Raw genomic sequence first — 23,348 nt, forward strand, 5'->3', positions numbered from 1 at the left:
AAGCGTTGGGGGACACACAGATTGGTTTTGTATTTGTTTTTCCTGTCTTTCCTTTTTTCTGTAACCTTTTATTATCCTTTATTGTAGGCCTATATTACATTCTGTTGTTGTTAAAAGGAAAACTTAATACATTAATTTGTTAAAAGAGAAATTAAAATAAATAAATGAATAAATCAAAAAAAAATAAAAAAATAAAAAAAGGAAAAAAGGAAGACAATATAGGTTCCCCATAAGGGGGGGTGGTGGTTTGGGTTTAAAAAAAATAAAAAAAAAAAAAAAAAAAAAAAGTGTTGATGTCATATCGGAGCGCTTCACATCACAATTTGTTTTGGCAAAGAGCACTCAATGCACCTTAGGCTTAGAAGTCTGGAAAATGACATGGTTGAAAAATTTCCTAAATTTCCTAGAGGTAAAGGTTCAAGATAGGGCTCTAAACTAACACCCGAGAACTGGCCAAAAGCTGGTGAAATTTCAGTTTGGCTGGTAGAAAAGACCAACTTACTAGCCACTTTGACCCGTAAGTGACATAGCGAGGGTGTGTTTGGCTAGCAAGATTAACATACTAGCCATTTTGGCAAGAAGGCCTAATGAAAAAAGTTAATTTAGAGCCCTGGTAAGATTACTCAGAAGTGACGATGTGATTACTGCCTGTTGTGAGTTCATCATGGTTAAAAAAAAACAGAGCGTAACTTGATCATTTTCTATGCCCTTAAGACACGCACAGTGGTGAGACATCAACCATGGCCGACGCCACTAACAACAGCCCCACTGAAACAGATGCCGGTGAGTATCACTTCTGTTACAAAAATAGAGTCAGGCAGTTGAAAGAGGTAGTTCGCCACCCTGCCCAATGAGGTCCAAAAATAACCTTTGGTGATCAAAATGATGCTTGTTTGAATTAATTCATTAAAATTTTATTTTATTGGAGCTATTATATTTTTTGGAGCTCATCTGACTATTGGTCGAACATACAGTACAGTTAGATTGTGCCTCTGTTTCCAGCCATTTCCTTCTGGACTGAATACAAGTTACAGCTTACACGTGGAAGGTGCCATGACAGCGCATTGCTTTACGTGGGGAAAAAACCCCACTCTGACTCATTCTGAAAGAAATGATGAGATTAGTCTTGATTTTCACTTGTAAAAATCCTTGAGCTGTTCAGACAATTGCTGTAGGTTTAAAAAGCAGAGACCCTCAACTTCCACTCAGGGTTGACCTATACACCTATGCCTCTTTTCCACTGGCGGTTTTCTGGTAGGCCTACAGCTCAACAAAGCTTAACTCATCCACCGCTTTTTGCTTTTCAAATAGTCAAGACACAGCTCAATCGTGAAGCAAAAAGTGGTGGCCAAGTCGCGCTGTGTCGCGCTGTGTCGCGCTAATTCAATTATATTTCAACGAGGGCCATTTTTTCAAATTCCTCCCAGTAAAGGGGCCGAACTATACGTATGTATCATGGTTGCCGACTGTCAATGAAAAAAATATGGGAGACTTCATTGAAGTGGAGGGTCTGGGGGTCCTCTCCCAGAAAATGTTGCAGTTCTTAGATGTAATTTCCTGCATTTTAACGTCCTGTATCCCGTTTCAGCATGATAATGGAACCCATACTTTTATCTCCAAATTCCAAAAAACGATTCTGTATTTGAAGGGACTTGTGGGGGGCCAGAACCTTGCTGTCCAAGGGCTGCATCTGGCCCCAGGGCCGCCATTTGAATAGCCCTGCTGTACTGTATGCGTTTCAGCCATATTCATTCATTCATTCATTCATTCATTCATTCATTCATTCATTCTATCTTTCTTGCTTGCTTTAATAGCCTCCATTCCTTCATTATTAATTTCTTTAGCTGTGGCCAAAGTCAGACTCATTTTAATATGCTTCATTCATTTTATTTTTGAATGTACATGGTTTTCCAGCCATTGATGAATTGAGTCGTTGTTTCCTTGTTTGTTTCTATGTTTCTTTCTTTGATTAATTGATTAATTCATTTCTCTTTCATTTTTTTTCAGCTGTGATCAGAGTCATCCTCATTTTTATAGCAGTTTCATTCTGCGTGCTCACGTTGTGCCTGACTGGCGGCATTATCTACACTTGTCGGAGGAAGCCACACACGCACCAACCAGCTCCCATGACAGAAGAACAGAACCATGAGGAAATCGATCAAGGTAGGTACTAGTGTTGCACCGATACCATTTTTTGGCCCCGATAACGATACCCGATACCTGGCTGTGTAGTATCGGGTGTAGTCGATATCGATACCACACTGATAACGATACCACCCAATTTTAAATGTATATAAAGGGCTGTAGTGCATACTACTTGGATGTAAAATCATTGCATGGCTTTGTCAGGCTGCTGCCTAACAGGAAAAAGACAAATACAAAGTGAATCGAGCAAAACTTTTTATACTTTTAAATACCTCTATGAAATAACTAATTTCAATTGTTGAAGTGTCATAAAAGCATCTGTAAATGGTATCGGTGCCCTATTTGTTGGTACNCGCCGATACCGNTACCATCATTTTAGTGCCGATCCACCAAACACTAGTATGGTGCTGTTGAGGAGCTCTGTGGTTCAGTGGGCTAAGGCAGTGTTTCTCAACAGGGGTGCCGGGGCACCCTGGGGTGCCGCAGGCCCCCCTCAGGGGTGCCGCGGAAACGTGGCTGATAAATAAATTATGTAATATAATATATATTTGTCTAAATTGATATGTTAATGTTAGTCAGTAGAATCCTTCATCTGCCATGTACGCACAATAAAGTAAACATAGGTCGCCCCAGTCAGCTGCAACTTCGAACGTAGGTCGTGTGACGTCTCCAAATACAGTGAGTCCAATAAGTATTTGATCCCTTGCTGATTTTGTTGGTTTGCCTACAAAGACATGATCAGTCAATAAATGTTATGATAATACGTATTCTAATATGGAGAGACAGAATATCAAACAGAAAAATCTGAAAATAACTGCAGAGAATATATATTTATTTATTTCCTTTTCATCAAGCAAAATAAGTATTTGATCCCCTGCCAACTGATTACAGTTCCGGGCCCACAGACCAGATGGTCACTTCCGATCAACTTGTCATCTGAATTAAGCAGCAGAATCAGTCCATAGTATGAGTGAATCAGTCACACTCCAACCTCACCAGCATGGGAAAGACCAAAGAGTGGTCAAATGATATCAGGGACACGATTTTAGACCTGAACAAAGATTAAATGGGCTGCAAAGCCACAAGAAAGAGACTGAGTATTAATGACCCAGCTGTTGATGCATTTCTTCCAAAATGTGAGGAATAGAAAATGACTATTCATCAGCCTGTCTGGGGTTCTATACAAGATTTGACCTTTTGTAGGGATTTGATAATCATGAGAACAGAAAGAAATCACCCTAGAGCTGTACGGGATGAACTAGGCAATGATATCAAAGCTACTGGGACCAAAATCACTGAGAAAACTACTGGTAGCACTTAATGCCACAGAGGTTTAAAATCCTGTAGTGCACACATGGTACCTCTACTTCAGAAGGAACCTGTGCAGTCCCACTTGAGGTTTGCCAACGGACATCAGACTGGTTTAGGATATGATAAGGAGGTGCTGTAGTCAGATGAAACCAAAATCAAGCTGTTTGGCATTATCACAATTCAATGTGTTTTGAGAAAGAGTACTGCTGTCTATGATCCCAAGAACACCCTCCTCACCATCATGCATGAAAGTGGTATCATTATGGTTTGAGGGTGTTTGTCTGGCCAAGGCACAGGACAGCTTCACATCGTCAACGAATGGATGGAGGGAGACATGTAATGTGCAATCCTGAGTGCAAACGTCCTTCCCTCCACCACTACACTGAAGGGTGGGCCATTTTTGGATCTCCCAACATGACAATAATACACAACATACAGTCAAAGCAACGAAGGAGTGGCTCAATAAGAAGCATTAAAGTCGTGAAGTGGCCTAGACAGTCTCCAAATATTAACCCTATAGTAATTCTATGGAGAGAACTGAACCTCCCATTTACCAAGCTACAGCCACAAACTATTAATGTTTTAGAGATAATGTGCAAAGAAAAATGGGCAAAAATATTTTCTACTATATGCACAAACATTGTCATCAACTAAAAGAAGCATTTGACCTCAGTGCTAGACAACTAGGACTTTGCCACAAAGCACTTTATCTTCTTTAGATAGAGGGGTCAAATACTTATTTGCCTAAATTAAATACAAAAAAAATAAAATATATTATTTTAAGTTATTCTCTGGAATTTCTTTTTGATATTCTGTCTCTCCATGTTTGAATACATATTATCATAAATTTATAGACTGATCATGTCTTTATTAGTGGGCAAACCGGCAAAATCAGCAAGGGATCAAATACATATTGGACTCACTGTATGTTACTTTTCGCTTGTTGTTTGGGGTGCCTTGGCATTTTTCAAGAATTGAAGGGGTGCCTCGCCTAAAAAAGGTTGAGAAACACTGGGCTAAGGCACTGCGGCATTATGTAGTAGTGGACCCCGGTTCGATTTCGGCCAGGGGTCATTTCCCAGTCTTTCCCTGTATCTCTCTCCCGCTCATTTCCTGTTATCATCTTTGACTGTCCTATCTCAGGCGTAGCCACTTAATGCACGCCGTGCCTCCAGTGGCACGCTGTGATAGTCATTGAAATGTAATTACCGATAGCACTAGAATACTATGACACAAGCAACACAGGCCCTTTAGAAATGCACCACGACTTGGTCATTTACCATACTGTTAACAACAAATTTATAAAGCCGTGTCTTAAGGGGTTAAATGCCCAAAAATAAATATTTTTAAAAGGTTGGTATTGTAGTCTATGCTACATTTCTTGTGAAGCACTGGAGAGCACTTGGGAGAGTAAGTAGAGAGTTTTTTTTAGATTTCTTTTGTCTTCCACAAACAACATGTAGCAGATGTGTTTATCATTGTGGTGTGGAGACAGTGTTTCAATTGGGAAGCTGCAAGAGATCAGCTCCCCCTCCTTACCTCTGCAATACAGCCTGTCACCTCTACAGTAGTATTTATAGTCATTGAATAGAAGGGCTCCATTACAAGTCAGCTTAAAGGGGAATGGTCGCTGCTGATGATCTTACAAATTCACAAGACGTTTCACAAATTACGACTTCAGAAAATGATCAGTGGCTATTTTTGCCAAGCCGGTTAAAAAAATGCAATGTAAATGCAAAACAAATGTGATTTTTGCAACGTCCTTTATTAAAATGCTTTTGTATTCCTTGTCTATTCCCCCTTTCTCTGTTTACATCTGTCATCAGACGAGACTGCTGAGTTGACGTATGCTGATGTGTCTGTTTTGAAGAGACAAGCTGAGCAGCCAGAAGACATGATGAAGACAACAGAGAAGGAGAAACAGGAGGAAGACGAGACTGTGGATAAGGACGAAAAGGAGAAAGACAAGAAAGAGAAAGAGGAGGAGAAGAAGGAAGAAGGGAATGAGGATGAGGAGGAGATGAAGGTGCAGATGCAGGTGCGGGTTCCGGTGACCTCTGAACCTGCGGCCCTCCAAGAGAATAGCAGCTGCCCAGTAGAAATGGAGGAGTGCGTGTATGCTCAAGTTCAACCTGGACAGTGAGCAGAGTGAGGTGAGGTTGTGTCCTGAAATGCTTATTACATGGGGTGCAAGTTGCATTGTTTTATGCCCTAGGGCAGAGGTTCCCAAACTTNTTCCCCTGCGCNCCCCCCTGTATGTACATTTCAATGTGGTTCGCGTACCCCCTGAGCGAATATTTGCCGCCCAAGTATGGATTCACTGCTCATTCGCTGCTTATTAAGCACGCTTATTAAGTCGTTTTTGGGGAATCCTCTTTTTCAACAGATGGACCCTTCCAGCATTCAATGCACCATACTGTTAAAAACTACTTAATGTTCATTAATGTTGCATAAAAACTCACATATCCGCCATTGCTCTATTCAGCTCACGCACCCCCTTATGGCAGGTCGCGCACCCCCAGGGGTGCACGCACCCCAGTTTGGGAAACCCTGCCCTAGGGCCTACATAGAGAACTGCTGTATGTAGGCAAGAAGTGCACGTTTTGGGTGGAACATGGGTATCAGTGCCCTCTGGTGGAACATGAGGCATGTGACTGATGGCCCGTCGAGTGGTAAACTGAAACCAACAAAAAATGTGATCAAATGAAACAATAAGGACATCATAGCTCTGTTTCTATAGTGAGAAGGAGAGTCACCAAAGCATCTCAGATGTGATCATTTTTTTTGTATTCTATTTAGAGCAGTGCCAATATAGCAGAGATGTATAGTAACGAAGTAAAAGTAATGAAGTAATATACTTAAGTACAAAACTGCAGTATCTGTACTTTTTTGAGTAATATTTTTTCCCTCATACTTGTACTTTTACTGCACTACATTTTTCTGATGAAATCAATACTTTTACTCCGATATATTTTTCATGTGCTGCTTTCGTTACTCGTTACTCGTTTCTATAACCGAGCGCTAGATGGCTCTGTCATCACCAGATATGATGGAAGGTGTTCACGGTCAGTGGGCGATGCAATGGTAGGGAAATAAAAGCAGATCGCATTCTCGCGCATGTCTTTTGGCGCGGTCAGTGACGCTCAGTTGGCATTGACACTGGCATCAGAGAGGGTTTATTGGTAACACTTTATAATAAGTACCCCTTTTTAGGCATTACTTAAGGGTTAGTTAAGCCTTATTTTACCATTAGTTAACCCTTAGTGAATCACGAGCTAATCATTATGTAAGCATTATTTCTCATTTCCTAACTATTATCTACTACCGTTAGTAAATGGTTAGTGTGTGCTGATATAACGGTTCGCTAAGCAAAGTTAAGCCTTAAATAAGCCTTATTTTAACAATAGTTAACCCTTAGTAAATAACGAGTTAGTCGTTATGTATGTGTTATTCCTCATTTCCTAACTATTATCTACTACCATTAGTAAATGGTTAGTGTGTGCTGATGTAACGGTTCGCTAAGCAAAGTTAAACCTTAGTTAAGCCTTATTTTTAACATTAATTAACCCTTAGTGAATCACGAGTAAGTCGTTATGTATGTGTTATTTCTCATTTCTTAACCATTAACTAATACCGTTAGTAAATGGTTAGTGTGTGCTGATGTAACTACTCGCTAAACAAAATTAAGCATTAGTTAACCCTTAGTGAATCACGAGTCAGTCATTATGTATTTCTGTGAAATTATTAAGTACTGTTAATTAATCATTCGTCTATGGTGATTTAACTTTCTGATAAGCATAGGTAAACCATCATTAAAATGTCTGATAACCCACCTTTATTTATGAAAAAAACATTATCTCTTTGTTGTCTTCTACCACCTAACCATTAACAAGTACTATTAGGCATGTATGGTAACGGTTTGTAAACTCTTGCTTTAGCATCAGTGAAGTCTTATTTAACCCTTTTGTAATGGTTAGTGTGTGATGACAAACAGTAGGCCTAAGTTGGGGCTCATGTGACTGCCCCTCATGGATGTTTCTGGACATTAACAAATGACTTGTTAAGCATTGCTTATGCATTATCAAGGAATTACGAACCATTACTTAAGTATATCTGGGGAACTGATCTAAAGTGAAAACCTGTTATGGCTTTACAACACATTAACAAATGACTTGATAAGCATTGCTTATGCATTACCAAGAAGTTTCAACGCAATAATAACGCATATCTGGGGAACTTTTTAAGTGAAAACCTATCCATACTTTCCAAAACATTAACAAATGACTTGATAAGCATTGCTTGTGCACTATCAAGGATGTATAACCCATTACTTAAGTATATCTGGGGAACTGATCTAAAGTGAAAACCTTTCCATGCTTTCCATAACGTTAACAAATGACTTGATAAGCATTGCTTATGCATTACCAAGAAGTCACAACTCATTACTAACGCATATCTGGGGAACTTTTTAAGTGAAAATCTCACCATGCTTTCCAAAACATTAACAAATGACTTGATAAGCACTGCTTATGCATTATCAATGATTTATAACCAGTTACTTAAGTATATCTGGAGAACTTATCTAAAGTGAAAACCTGTTATGGCTTTACAACACATTAACGAATGACTTGATAAGCATTGCCAAGAAGTTTCAACGCATTACTAACGCATATCTGGGGAACTTTTTAAGTGAAAACATTTCCATGCTTTCCAAAACACTAACAAAGGACTTGGTAAGCATTGCTTATGCATTATCAAGGATTTATAACCCATCACTTAGGTATATCTGGGGAACTGTTCTAAAGTGAAAACCTTTCCATGCTTTCCGAAACGTTAACAAATGACTTGATAAGCATTGCGTAAGCATTATCAAGAAGTTTCAACGCATTAATAACTCATATCTGGGGAACTTTTTCTGTGAAAATCTTTCCATGCTTTCCAAAACATTAACAAATGACTTGATAAACGTTGCTTATGCATTATCAAGGAGTTACAACTCATTACTTAAGTATATCTGGGGAACTGATCTGGGGAACTGATCTAAAGTGAAAACCTTTCCATGGTTTACAAAACGTTAACAAATGATTTGTTAGGCATTGCTTATGCATTAACAAGAAGTTACAACTCACTACTTGCGCATATCTGGGGAACTTTTAAATTGAAAACATTTCCATGCTTTCCAAAACGTTAACAAATGACTTGTTAAGCGTTGCTTACGCATTATCAAGGAGTTACAACTCATTACTTAAGTATATCTGGGGAACTGATCTAAAGTGAAAACCTTTCCATGCTTTACAAAACGTTAACAAATGATTTGTTAGGCATTTCTTATGCATTATCAAGAAGTTACAACTCACTACTTGCGCATATCTGGGGAACTTTTGAAGTGAAAACCTTTCCATGCTTTCCAAAACGTTAACAAATGACTTGTTAAGCATTTCTTATGCATTATAAAGGAGTTACAACTCATTACTTAAGTATATTTGGGGAACTGATCTAAAGTGAAAACCTTTCCATGCTTTACAAAACGTTAACAAATGATTTGTTAGGCATTGCTTATGCATTAACAAGAAGTTACAACTCACTACTTGCGCATATCTGGGGAACTTTTAAAGTGAAAACCTTTCCATGCTTTCCAAAACGTTAACAAATGACTTGTTAAGCATTGCTTATGCATTATCAAGGAGTTACAACTCATTACTTAAGTATATCTGGGGAACTGATCTAAAGTGAAAACCTTTCCATGTTTTACCAAACGTTAACAAATGATTTGTTAGGCATTGCTTATGCATTAACAAGAAGTTACAACTCACTACTTGCGCATATCTGGGGAACTTTTAAAGTGAAAATCTCACCATGCTTTCCAAAATGTTAACAAATGACTTGATGAGCATTGCTTATGATGAAATAACACATACATAACGACTTACTCGTGATTCACTAAGGGTTAATTAATGTTAAAAATAAGGCTTAAATAAGGTTTAACTTTGCTTAGCGAACCGTTACATCAGCACACACTAACCATTTACTAATGGTAGTAGATAATAGTTAAGAACTGAGGAATAACACATACATAACAACTAACTCGTTATTTACTAAGGGTTAACTATTGTTAAAATAAGGCTTATTTAAGGCTTAACTTTGCTTAGCGAACCGTTATAGTAGCACACACTAACCATTTACTAACGGTAGTAGATAATAGTTAGGAAATGAGAAATAATGCTTACATAATGATTAACTCGTGATTCACTAAGGGTTAACTAATGGTAAACTAAGGCTTAACTAACCCTTAAGTAATGCCTAAAAAGGGGTACTTATTATATTTTTTATGTGCATTTTTTTATAATACTTGAAGCACAATGAGCTGGTTGGAAGCACTGTTTTAAGCAGTAAAACTACTGCCCTACGTTTTCTTAAAAACTGAACTTGTGTTACAAAGCTGTTTTAATAACAAACCATAATGGTATTTGCACTTCATAAGAGACTTATTGTGCAAAACTTGCAATACTTCTACTTGCTTTACTTAAGTAGAACACATTTTGAATACTTTTGTCCTTCTACTTGACTAAGGTAAGGAAAGGTTACTTTTGACTTTTACTCAAGTCATTTCACAAGATGATACTGGTACTTCTACTCCACTACTTTTCTCCAGTACTTTATACATCTCTGCAATATAGACTAACATTTCAACGTCGCCATGTCAGACATCTGTTTAAGCCTTTTTTGTATTAGTCTTTGTGACCAATTTTCTGTGTAGGATGTCTTAATCACTGTCAGTTTGGTCCTCAAGCTACTTCAAACAGAAGTTACTGGAGGGAATCCAGTGGATTTGAAATAGTAAAATATTTGGACATACTTTTGCACTTGAATCAATACAGCCAATATTGAGGGTCCAGCACAGAGGATGGCTGATGGCATAAATGTGAATGCCAGTAAGAGTTCACTGCAGTGTTTTTTGTCCAAAAAGCTAAACAGGAGGAATGCAGAAAATCTGAGATTAATTGCTAAAAACCTCTTTAAGTAGGCAATAAGTCTGATAATGTGAAGAACTGTCGCTGCAGAAGCTTTATTTATTAAAACAAATAAGCAATTGCTCTGTCCTTATCTCTGTGTTTAAGTTTGCAATAATATTCACATTGTGACCATACAAAAAATGTCTCAGCCTTTTAAATGGTCTTTGAATCCTGGTTCAAGGCCAAAGTTTGGGAAACTTCTCATAAATACACCATATTGCCCATCTTGGGATCAATACCTACCTTTTCAAATAGTTATTCTGACTTTGGGTTCAAAGACTCATCACTCTTTTAACTGTTTATGTGGACATGTTTTACATTTGATTTGCATGTTTTGTGACTCATCAGTATCGTAGTATGCATTTGGGAATAATAAACAATGAATTCAGCTCAGCATTTTTGGGGGGTTAAGGCCGTATTATCATAAAAGCATCGGCCACATTTTCATGAAGTCTCGCTGGTGGTAATGTGCTGTTACTTCAAGGAGAGATCTTGTGATTAATGGTTAGTCTCCCTCCGCTTCTGGCCACCTCCACCCAAGAGTGCTGCTGTGACACCAATACCAAAAGTCAATGCTGCAGCCGCTGCATCCCTGGCCTTTTCCATTGTCTTCTTGGCCTGGCGCGCCTGTGTGCAACATAAATTGGAGTGTAGAAAGTGCAGACAGAGCAGTCACTATATGTAGATCAATGAATTACTCTCGTGCAAATTGAAATATATAGCCTAGTAAATATATAATAAGTAGTGTTTATGTCATATATAGTATATACTGTATGTCATTATGTAGTCAAATCAAATTATATATACAGTAAGTATATGCATAGGCCAAAAGTTTCAACCTCATTTGTCTCATGAACTCTCTTTATTTTCACAGAACATTGTACATTTTCACGGAGGGCATCAAAACTGTGCATGTAGACATAAAGAATTATGTGCTTAAAAATATCTATTAGCAGTTGTCCTACAGCGATGTCAGCTGTCTATCCACCTGATGTTAACACGGCACAAATGACCCCCCCCCCTCCACACACACACACACACACACACACACACACACACACACACACACACACACACACACACACACACACACACACACACACACACACACACTTCACTTATTATTTGTCTATTTTCAAATAAAAATTGATACAAGCAATACAAACAAGATTTTCTTGATCTGATAATGAGTCACTTGGTCTTGCATAGCTGGTGACATTGCTGTTGGACAACAGCTAGAATTTACATTTTTTGCTATGCATATAATTCTACATGTGTTCATGCACAGTTTTGATGCCCTCCATGTTGCCATAAAAATCCACAATGTACTGTAAATAGCCACGGAAATAAAGAAAATGCATTAAATGAAGATGTGTCCAAACTTTTGGTCTATACCTGTAGTATTGGCTACTGTATATAGTATGTAATTTGATTTGACTGCATAATGGCATTTTGTCTGTCACCTGAAGAGGGCCTATGGGTGGGCAGCATATTTATGGTCATCATGTAAACAGATTTTTTTTTGGAAAACCAGAAACACGTTTCTGGTTTTCCAATTACAAGAGGATGATTTCACATAAAACTGGCTAGCCTCACCTGGCGTGACTCGGGCTTGCCATATCGCAGATCTGTAGCAAAATGTTCACAGTTCCTCTGCAACACATTGTAGGACTGTTCCTGGCCCACCATGCTCTCAGCTTTTTTTAAGATCTCTTCAGGAGAACAGGGTACATAGTCATTGTCCAGAAGGTTGTTGACACAATACCTGTGTTTTCCTGCAACCACCTTCAGCTTTTCCTTCTTCACGATGGCTTTTTCAGACCTCATTAAGCTTGAGGACCCACCATCTGCTTGATCAACTAAAGAGTTGTGCAAAACACAAAGGCAATGTGTGATTATGCAATTGACATGGAACAATTGGTTGATACCTGCCACCTTATTTCATAATCTAATGGTGGCAGGGATAAAGGAATTAGTGTACCTCTTTATTTTTGTCTGGGCAGAATAATAGCCAGGGGCGTCAGCTGACCCAATGCTATACAGGGGCACAGTAGAGCTCGAGAGATAATGTGATAATGTGCGAAAAAAATGTTTTGCAGTTATTTATTAGCTTGTAAATTAATTATATCCCCGAAACGCGGAGCGAATTTTTGTTTGGCCCATAACTTCTGACGGGGTGGATGGATTTGTCCCAGATTTGGTGTGTGAATGCTCTAGCGTAGGTTCACGAATAGCTTTCTGTTTGAGAAATTTAGCTCCAAGAAGTGCATTGCATGATGGGTAAATGCACTTTGTGTAAGCACACTTTGAAGATATTTGGGTGAAGTACAATCATGGTGCACTTGCAATATGTTAAAGCGATTTACTTTAAAGCGTTCTATAGAAAACCACAATTTGAAGACATTTGGGTGAAGTATAATCATAGTGCACTTTAAAAAAGTGTAATTGCAATATGTTATTAAAAAATGCACTTTTAGAAAGTTCACTATTTTTAAGTACACTTTAAATAAGCATATTGTAAACATACTTTTTCTTAGCACCAAAGTATGAGTGCACATTTAACATGCTAAGTACACTTCAGTTGTGCTTAGATGAATACAGAATTTTGATTTGTTCTCTTAACCCGGGAGATTTAAACTTTCAAATGAGACGGCAACGTAATTGTATCATTCTAAACCAAATAAGAAAATACTGTTTATGCGTGTACGACGAATTCCTGTCTGTGAATGTCTGTGCCCCGCTGACTCCCGTTGTATGGTGGTTTGTGGATATCGCGCAAACCCAAAATCTCACGGAAGGCTTCAAATCAAACAAAAGTGACACAGGTGGGTAGCTCAGTGTATGATACACCATAATTAAGGCCCCAAATGCAAAATACCGACCTATCCCTTTAATATAACAGTGTGGAAGGATGTCCTCATGTAAAAGGTAATGCATTGCTATATTCAAAATAGTAAGCTCCAATTTGTCAAGATTCACATTTCGCTACTTAATGCAACTTGTTTGTTGACAGAACCATGTTACTGTAGGCCTAATTCAGACATAAAATACATTAAAGTCTGTATACATGCAAACAGAACAATATGATTCTGGAATCAATTTCAGTCTCAGTCTAAGTCAATGCTCACTTGCATACATTTTGGGGGGCAGGTGCTGAAGGTGGTGGTGGTGGTGGTGGACTCGGGCAAGGCATGTGGAATGTTTGGGGTAAACCTATATGGTCAATATACCGTACAATAGAATAAATCATATACAATAGATGCCCATGGCAAAACATTCTGATTAACAAAAGTTGCTAATGCACGAAACAACTGAGAATTGTATATCTGCATGGGTACATGTACATCAAGGTATTTGCAATCTGTACAAAATATACAAAAAGCACAACTGTAAAACAATTCCAAAGAAGAATTGCACTGAGAGAGTTCAGACCTCCTCCAAGGAAGATAGGAAGGAAGAAGGAAGGATAGAGCATTTGAGTTTTTTTGGAAACTGCAATGTCAAAATTTGTCCTATCCCACAAACGTGAAGATTTTTTAAAAATCCTGGATCCGGATCGTGATCCGGATCACCACCAAAATTATCACTTGTTCCTTTTGTCATTTCCAACAACTCATCCAAATTCCGGCATAACTTTTTGGGTTATCCTGCTGATAGACAAACAAACAAACAAACCAACAGACAAAACAAACCAACACGACCAAAAACATAACCGTCTTCGCAGAGGTACGAGTAATTGCTCATATATCTGTCAGATCTGGTTGGTCTTGTTTGGGCATGCATATCAGTGCCTAGTACATCAGAGAAAGAAGAAGACATTGATGTGACTGATTACTCACTGCTAGTAAGGTGAATGACAAAACCATCTCCCACATACACAGCCCNGTGCTGGTATGGTCCTCTGAAGAATTCAATCAGGTCCCCAACCTCTGGTTCCTTTCATAATAAATAATCAATGAATTAATCATTCATAGGATTTGTCTGGTGTGATACTGTTTAGTTAAAAATACAAAAAAGTGTAAATGCCAAAATTTACTGCAGTTGGTGCCATTGTAACTCTGCGTATGCAAAGAATCCTCTTGTGCGATACAAGTTTCACTTTTGCTTCCCCTAGGGCGAAAAAATACATGCTGTAATGAATGTTCAGTATAAGGCATCCTATCTTCAGGATAATCAGTTACATTGAAAATTAGCTAGTGATGTATAACAACATCATCATCTACAAAGAGAATAAAAAGTTATGTTTCCCTAGTTCAATTCAGTTATTTACTTATGGCACACACAAATGCCTGGTCCATATCGAGGTATTCCAATACTGAGAGTGAAAATATATAGCTAACACCCTGTTCAGAATTAACAGTGAGAAAAAATACAGACATGTTAAAGGACCATTGAAAAATAAAAGGTTGATGGCCATTGAGCCTACTTCAGAGAACTCTTGTGTAGAAACGTACTGTATATGCATAATCACAACAATATAAAATAATAACAATGGCATATATAAAAGCATAGATATACATTCAGATAGGCTACTGTATGAGGCGTCCATATTTCTAAATAGACACATCCTTTAAAACATAATTAGTTAAATCGCCAAAAAGGTTACAGAAAGGTCTATTAATTTTTACAAAATCAATCTAAAATCAATCTCATTGAGGCCTGGATAATTCAGTGCATGTAAGGTATGTATCTAGTATGTTTCCCTTCGCAATAATGTTTTATAAAATGAAAAAATAAAGCATCAGCATTCTGAGGAGTTGTATAATTTACAATGAAATCAGCATTTGGTCTAAAATCAAGCTAATAGCATTGTTATAGCAGGCTATAGCAACTAGATTGCACTTCTTTACCATTTTATGCTCATACCAGCCTTACCAAAATATGTAGGCGCTATTGTAGACAATACAAGAAAGCAGACTAATTTGCATTATCAGATTATTTAGTTTCCACAAAATATTCTGGAAACTGGAACATCAGAATGAGGTAAACAAATCACTTACTGTTCCTTAATATTCTTGCATAGATGACCTCGAAGACTTTTTCAACTAAACTGAAAAGCACCACAGAGAAGAATGACGGAAGAAAGAAAAATGGGTGGGTCCTCCATGAAGCCATATGAAGCCGAAAGCATTCCTGTCAAAGGAAATACTTACAGACAAACCTCGTCCTGCACTGCCATAGACACACATGTTTATCTCAAAGTGTTTTTCATTTAAAGGGGTTTCAGCATCCATAACCCCTTGCACTAACTTTGTCATGCCGTATTCTTGTACTCTTTAACACTTGTTCTGTCAGGTCCAATGCAGTCAAGAAACACAAGACAAGAAATTCTGAATGCAATTTCTTCATTTAATAGTAATGAATTTGTGATATGGCTCTGTTCAGAGGAGTCATCTGAGCACCATGGAAAGCAGAGATTCAGGGGACAGCAGCAGCATAGGGAATGATCAAGCAATTCAAGATTGGGACAAACAAACAAACAAACAAACCAACGCGACCGAAAACATAACCTCCTTGGCGGAGGTAACAAACAAACAAACAGACAAACCAACGCGACCGAAAACATAACCTCCTTGGCGGAGGTAATAATGTATTGTGTCTGTTAAACTTACGAGGGCTGTTCAACACTGTTGGTCTTTTTAAAATTGTAATTACAGTGTAATTACAAGCAATATCATTGGTTTAACCATAGGGAGGCTGGTTTTTGAATGGGTGTCATTCCGTGATTGTTGAGGGGCATCTCAATTCATAGGAGTTGCCTTTCAAGCCCTACCCCTTACTGCTCCATTTGAAGGGACGAGGGCCAAGGGGAAGGCGTAGGGGTTAGAAATGGGATTCTGCCTAATTCTGACCTGGACACTGAACAAAGAATTGTACATCTCAAACAGTCTGATTTTATTTTTTAATATTAAGGGGGGCGTTGGCAGTCTAATGGTGTGGTTAAGGGGGTGTTGGGAAGCTTTTGATGAGGTCAAGAGGGCGTTAGTTAAAAAAAAAGGTTGAGAACTACCGCATAAGACTATTCAAGTTTGCACATTTAGATTAATCCCTGTGACTGAAGCAAATGTGTGTCAGAGGTATAGTAGTACATGTCAGTATCCCACAATACACATGCCATTTACTGTATGTGCTTCATGTAGACTGTAGCAATGTGTCATTTAGTCTAAAAGAAGCTCAGTTGATATGCACAATATTGACAATGATAACAGTGATCTGTATCAATCTATTTAGCCTATATGTATTATCAAGTTCAAATGCAAATCAATACACAGATCCAAATACACTGTGACACAAACGTTTTTTTTAAATGATCATTGTGAATGTTGTATGTGTTGGACAGAGAGTGCACCAGTAGGTCACCATTATAAGTAGAGCACAGAAGTTGAACAATATAACTCACACACATTGTCCCACAATGACAACTGAGCAACCCTTCTGGGCGATTGTTGAGCCCCTGTTGAGAAACACTGGTCTAATGTAAGCTTTTTTCAACAATAATTTATAGCATGTAATTAAAGAGAAATTTTAAAAGTACAAAAACAAACAATCAAATTGGGCCTCTGACATGGACTCATTTCAAGTTTATGTCATACATGAGACATGCGTATTTCCTTTCATAAAGGCACATTGGTGATTATGTGCTTCTAGGGCTACATCAAGAAAAAAAGTCTGGCTCTCAACGCCTGCTCTCCCTCTCTCTGCTGCACCCTAGTGTCACAGCTGCTGCCACAACAGCTCCTAGAACAGCCAGCGCTGCCACGCCACCCACCACCGTAGCCTCCACAGCCCTACGAACCTGCAGGGAAATACACACAGATTGATTAAGTCAGTGCTGAGAAGTGTAGCTACAGTACTTTGCCAGTTCAAATCAGCACTAGCTGCATTATTAAAGATGCAGTGTGTTACTATGCACCTACCTACAGGGAAATACACACAGATTGATTGAGTCAGTGCTTGTGTGTTGTTTGTGTAAATCCAACTTTTTGTCTACTGTTGCTAACAAACAGACATACAGACAAATAGACTTACAGATAGGCCAGAAACAAACAACCTTTAAACAATGCCTTATCCACTCTTGAAGGGCGGGGTTTAAAAGAGCAAACTGTGTGAAAGGGCAAACTGTGAGCTGGGATATGCATGTCTCACCTGGCGCGACTTGGGCTTCCCATATCTCAGATCTGTAGCAAAGTGCTCACAGTTCCTCTCCAACACACTGTAGGGCAGTAGCTGGCCCACCATGCTCTCAGCTCTCTGTACAATGTCTTTGGAAGAATGTGGCTCATTTTTACTGTCCAGAATGTTGTTGACTTTCCACCTGTCTTCCCCGGCAACCTTCTGCAGTTCCTCCTTTTTCACAAGGCCTTTGTCACATGTCACGGACATCATCAGGTTGAAGCTCCCCACAGATGCCTGTTCAGCTGTAGAGTTACTCAATGTCATTACATTACATTACACTTCAATGACGTTTTTATCCAAATCCAAAGTCACTATCAGATATTACAGGGTATTGGTTACAGTCCCTGGAGAAATGTGGGGTAAGGTGCTTTGCTCAAGGGCACTTCAGCCATGGAAGGAGAAAAGGGATTGGTAAGGGTGGGGATTCAACCAGCAACCTTGTGATGTCAGATGTGAAATGCTACACTGACAGAGCCTATTAAGCCAGCTTTGAATCATTGAATCACTCTGTCACATATCAACACTTGCCAGTTCAGCTAAGGAGTCGGGCAGGTTACCACAAAATTAGTGTGTTACTGTAAGCAAAGCAACCTGCTGTGGAAATGCAATAATGGAATTGGAACCATTTTAAATCACTGTTGCTGTGGGTGAGGAAAGTTCTTGCCCATTTCAACTTGACATTTTTTTGGTCAGCCCTTTCCTAGATCCTGTAAGGTGGGGTGTGGATTTGTTTACATTTTCCCAAATATCATCCGAAAACATATTTGGGTCAAAGGCGTCCCATATGAAATTGTCCTTCAGTGCAACGGATACTTTTGCTTACTGTTACTGCAAAAAACACTTTTTTTTTTTCAATTATTTTTTTGGCCTGGCTTTCATGCATTCAATACACACAAAAAAATAAAATCATGTTTTTTACAGTTACAGTAAGCAAAATTATCCATTGACACTGAAGGACAATTTCATGTTGGACGTCTTTGACCCATTTGTGTGCTGTAGAGCGTCTGCTGACGTTGCTTTTAGGATGATTTTGGAGTAATGTTAAGATGTTTTTTTTAATTAAAAAAAAGGTAAACAAATCATGCCCCCATTAGAATGTCCAGGATCTTGGGAAGGGCTGATGTGTAGTTGGGTACTGACAAGTCAAGAGAACCATGAGCAATACAACTGCATATTGAAATTGGCAGGAATTCACCTTTAAAGTGATACTGTCCCTTTTCATTTGACACCTTTCCTTGAGTTAAGTGATTGGGTTTTACCTTTCTCCTGTACTTTCAACCATTCCCTCAGTATGGCATTGCAAATGTTACCTCCAAGCTAGCAATTAACATGTAGTCCTATGAGACCAGCTGGCGTCTAGCTGGTCTCATAACACTCAATGTTAACTGCTAGCTTGGAGGTAAAATTTGCACTCAATCATTTAACTCAAGGAGAGGTGTAAAATAATATTATTTCCAAAAATGGGACAGTATCACTTTAAGCTTGGGTGAATAGTTTCCAAACAATTCCAAAGAACTAGTTGATCATGCTCTAATAGCCATGATGAGGGTTGTTATTGTCAGTCGGGTCTGGTTGGTCTTGTTTAAAAATGAATATCAGACACAAGAAGACAAAAAAACGAGATAAGACGATGACAAGAATACTTACTGGGCGGTGCTAGGTGAATGACATAACCATCTCCGACATACACAGCCCAGTGCTGGTATGCTCCTCTGAAGATCTCAACCAGGTCACCAACCTCCGGTTTCTTGCATTATATATAAAAAGAATGAATTAGTAATTGCCTTTGCCTATCATGGTATTGTTCTGTATAAAATAAAATAAAATGTTAAATGCCATAATTTACAGCAGTTGGTGCCATTGGAAGTGTGCGTGTACAAAGACACTACAGGTTTCAATTTTGCTTCCCCTGAGAAAAGAACATACACTGTCATGAATGTTGAGAATTGTAAAGCATCCTCAGAACGATCAGGTTAAACTGAAAATTACTGCGCTTCATGTGACGGCATCACTGGCTACAGTAAATACAGTATAAAAAGTAAGCCAGCCTTACCTAAATGTAGGCACTGTTGTAGACAATACAAGAAAGCAGACTAATTTGCATTGTCAGATTATTTAGTTTCAACAAAATACAGTACATTCTTGATCCTGGAACATCAGAATGAGGAGAGCAAATCACTGATTCTTGAAAGTTTGGCAAAAACATGTCCCTGCAGTAAAATATTAATTCTGTTGAAAATCAACTAAATTTTCACAAACAAAATGAACCCAGGTAATGGCCAAGGGGTCTGTCACACGAATACACAGTTGTTTGAAATATTTAAGTGTAATTTTATTACTTTTCATGGCTATAAACCTGTCCACACCCTGTAAAAACGCCTGTCCCAAGGACTGGCATCATCATTTCAATTGACTTAAAATACAAAAATCACTAACAGAATTGAACAATATCACCATGATGTGGAAGACCATATTAAAGTGGTTCTACAGATGTGCACATAGTGGATGTAAAACAATATTTACTATTATTTACTGATTGCTCAAAATGTGTCCAGCATATTGGTCACCACCGTCAGATTTTTTCTAAAAGACAATAAAATCAGGTATGCACAAGGTAATTTTCATTACTGAGGACCCCTTTTCAAACCTTTAGCTCTACTGCCTACTTCACCATCACTGAAGCTCCTGTAAGTTTATTATTTTGTCCTCAATTTGTTAATTTGTTTGGACACTGGTACTGTCCCAACCATAAACTGTCAACACCGTCGGGGGTTTTAATAGTATTGTATTACATTAATGTTAATAAATATAATTTTTTTCAGAAAAGGTATGAAGCACCCAAGAAACAGAGCGAAAATGAAATGGCTAATGTGAACAAACAATGCATAATATTTAAAAGAGTGTTTTTTTTGTCTCACACCGTCAGATGTCACCACCGTCAGATTTTGTTCTGCTCATCATGTTGTTCCATATTTTACTAAATTGTGCTGGTTAATGAAACATTACTAGGCATGTTAGTAATAATTGTGATCCAAAATGATACTCTAGCCACCACTGAGGTGCATTTGGAGGTTTTTTTGTCAGAAAACCTGACGGTGGTGACATCTGATGGAGTTCACCAAAAAACAGATGTTTTACGTGTTTTTGACATGTTTTAAGAATATGCATACACTAAGTATCTACAGTTATGTTGAATTGTTAAAGTAATTCACTTTAATACAGTAAACATGTGTTTTTACTTCTAATTCTGTCTGCCGCTGTTGACAAAACAAGAAAGAGCCCATTTTATGAAAAATGTTAAACATGGGGAGCTTGGCAAATGCATTCACTGCACAGCCAAGACCTACATCTATGATAATACACCTCTATATTTTGGATTTGAACAACTTTTTACCACATTTTCAACAACCAGTGGCTTACTTCCTAGATAATGTAACTAATGAAGTAAAAACACATGCTCATACTGTGCACACACAAAAATAAAGTGTTTATGCAAGATGCCATTGACTTGAGAGGGCTATTTATTTTGCTAAATGCCGGTACTAATTAGGCCACTTTCACCACTCTCAGATTACTGTCACCACTGTCAGTTCTTAAGTCACCACCGTAAGAAGGAGTTTTGGACATTTTAAAGGAATGTGCTTACAACATTTTCCTTAGGAGTTGTTGAAATATCAAAGTAATAGCCAATTTAAGCCTACACGAATATTTGTGAAATTACAAAAAAATGTTTGTTGTATTTAGGCGTTAAGTAAGCATCGTATGACGGTACATATTTTAAAATTAGAACACATGAAACAGTATTAAAATAGAACAAAAGTGAATTTTCAACATTTAAAAGGCATATGTGTGAACCAAAAAATACACATAATCACTTAAAAACTCCAGATACATATGCAACCAAATCAATACAATTTTAATAACTTTTAACTGTGTCTGACGGTGTTGACAAAAAACAAGGTATGATCGGAGAAAAGCCTGATTTCTGAAAAAAATACATAATGGGGAGATTGGCCTTGTGCATTTCTGAAAAGCCAAGACCTTAGTCTACGAGGATATACCATATAATTTTGTAATTCACTTTGTTTTTTTCTGTCAACATTACAACCTGTTTTAGCCACTTTCTCAAGAATCAGTGAAATCACTTACTGTTCCTTAATATTCTTGCGTAGATGACCTCGAAGAATTTTTCAACTAAACTGAAAAGCACCACAGAGAAGAATGACAGACAAAAGAGTGATGGGTGGGTCCTGATGATGAGATATGATGAAGCCCAATGCAAATTTCCTGCCACAGTAAATGCTTACAGACAAAACACGTAGTGTTGCTGTGTCCTGTGCTGCTATTAACGTGTGTTTATCTCAAAGTATTTTACATTTTACAGCCCCCCTACCCTAACGCGCACACACACACACACACACACACACACACACACACACACACACACACACACACACACACACACACACACACACACACACACACACACACACACACACACATTAAAGGTATTTAAAGGTATTTTATTTAAAGGGGTGTCCGCATCTACAGTGGTGCTCATATGTTTACATACCCCAGCAAAATATACACTTTCTGAATTTTGTGAATTCTCACAAAATATGAAGAATTACACAAAACCTTTTTTTTCACTCATTGCTAGTGACTGGCGTAAGACATTTATTAGCAATCTTCTGTGTTTACTCTTTCAAAAGCATGATCACAACCCAAACTACCCAAATGGTCCTGTTCAAAAGTGTACATAACCTAGATTCTGATGCTGAATATGGCCCTGTTTAACATCAGGGACCGCTCTAAATTGTTTGTGGTAGTTGTGGATAAGGCTCTTGACTTTCTCAGATGACAAAACAGCACATTCGTCCTGGCAGAATGGTTGTTTCCTATACTGTCTTTGGGTGTCTTGCTGGAACCTCACATTTGAGGTTTCCCCCGAGTGGCTCAACGGTGTTGAGATCAGGAGAGTGAGATGGTCGCTCAAAAACTTCATTTTATTCTTTCTGAAGCTAATGACGGGTTGATTTGACTTTCTGTGTCCAACTACTGTCATGTTGGCATGTCCAACAATGGACCATATGCAGTTTCAAGGCTGATGAGTGTTGAATTTCCTCCAGTATTTCTCACAGGACAATGTATTCATCATTCTGTGAGTATGGACCAAAAGTATAGTGCATTTGTAACTCAAATGTCCCCATGACATCAGTGGTCCATGACCATGTTTCACAGAAGGGATGGTGTAACTTTCATCATAGGCTCCGTTGACTGTTCTCCAAATGGTAGTATTAATAGTGGTTGAAAAAAGTTCCATATTGATCTAATTTTCCAAATGACTTTGTCACAGGCATTCTGATGCTTCTCACTATGCAATTTGGTGCATCATATGCGAAATAACATGTTTGCATTTTTGTAGTAATGGCTTTCTCGTGGCAACCCCCAACAGCCCATCTTTCCTCAAGTGCCTCTTTACTGTACAATTTACAACATTTTTTCATGTTGTCCTATATTTCACCTGAAGATATTTTTTGGTTGTCCTATGCCTCCTGAACAATGTCCCATGTACTGATGGATGAAATTGTATTTGATCTACTTGCCTAATGGCTTGATTAAAACCAAACCCCTCATATTGCACTTCTGAATTGAAAGTCCAACAGTGCCAACATGACTATATTTCTACACAGAAAGCCAATA

General features: G+C 38.3%; 2 protein-coding genes across 4 annotated transcripts in view; both read right to left on the reverse strand.

The window, feature by feature from the left end:
- Nucleotides 1-10,967: 10,967 nt before the first annotated feature.
- On the reverse strand, nt 10,968-14,573 carry LOC134440014 (phospholipase A and acyltransferase 3-like). Its single transcript, XM_063189940.1, has 4 exons — nt 14,506-14,573; nt 14,309-14,405; nt 12,066-12,328; nt 10,968-11,096 (listed from the first exon to the last, which is right to left on the reverse strand). The coding sequence occupies exons 1-4, from the start codon at nt 14,518-14,520 to the stop codon at nt 10,968-10,970; spliced, it is 504 nt and encodes a 167-aa protein (XP_063046010.1). The 5' UTR covers nt 14,521-14,573.
- A 2,443-nt stretch (nt 14,574-17,016) lies between these two features.
- LOC134440089 (phospholipase A and acyltransferase 3-like) overlaps nt 17,017-23,348 on the reverse strand; it is a 28,595-nt gene continuing 22,263 nt past the window's right edge. Inside the window, exons 1-5 of one of the 3 annotated variants that reach the window (XM_063190021.1) lie at nt 21,795-21,882; nt 19,492-19,554; nt 19,293-19,392; nt 17,616-17,887; nt 17,017-17,265 (exon numbers count right to left, since the gene is read on the reverse strand). In XM_063190021.1, coding sequence (XP_063046091.1) covers nt 17,146-17,265; nt 17,616-17,887; nt 19,293-19,392; nt 19,492-19,506 — 507 coding nt within the window. In that variant the 5' untranslated portion in view covers nt 19,507-19,554; nt 21,795-21,882 and the 3' untranslated portion in view covers nt 17,017-17,145. Of the gene's footprint in view, nt 17,266-17,615; nt 17,888-19,292; nt 19,393-19,491; nt 19,555-19,698; nt 19,772-21,794; nt 21,883-23,348 lie in introns of those variants that run through there. The other 2 variants (XM_063190024.1, XM_063190023.1) reach the window with 2 other exon arrangements.

The sequence above is a fragment of the Engraulis encrasicolus genome, chromosome 23 (genome assembly GCF_034702125.1).
Source record: "Engraulis encrasicolus isolate BLACKSEA-1 chromosome 23, IST_EnEncr_1.0, whole genome shotgun sequence".
Lineage (NCBI taxonomy): Eukaryota > Metazoa > Chordata > Actinopteri > Clupeiformes > Engraulidae > Engraulis > Engraulis encrasicolus.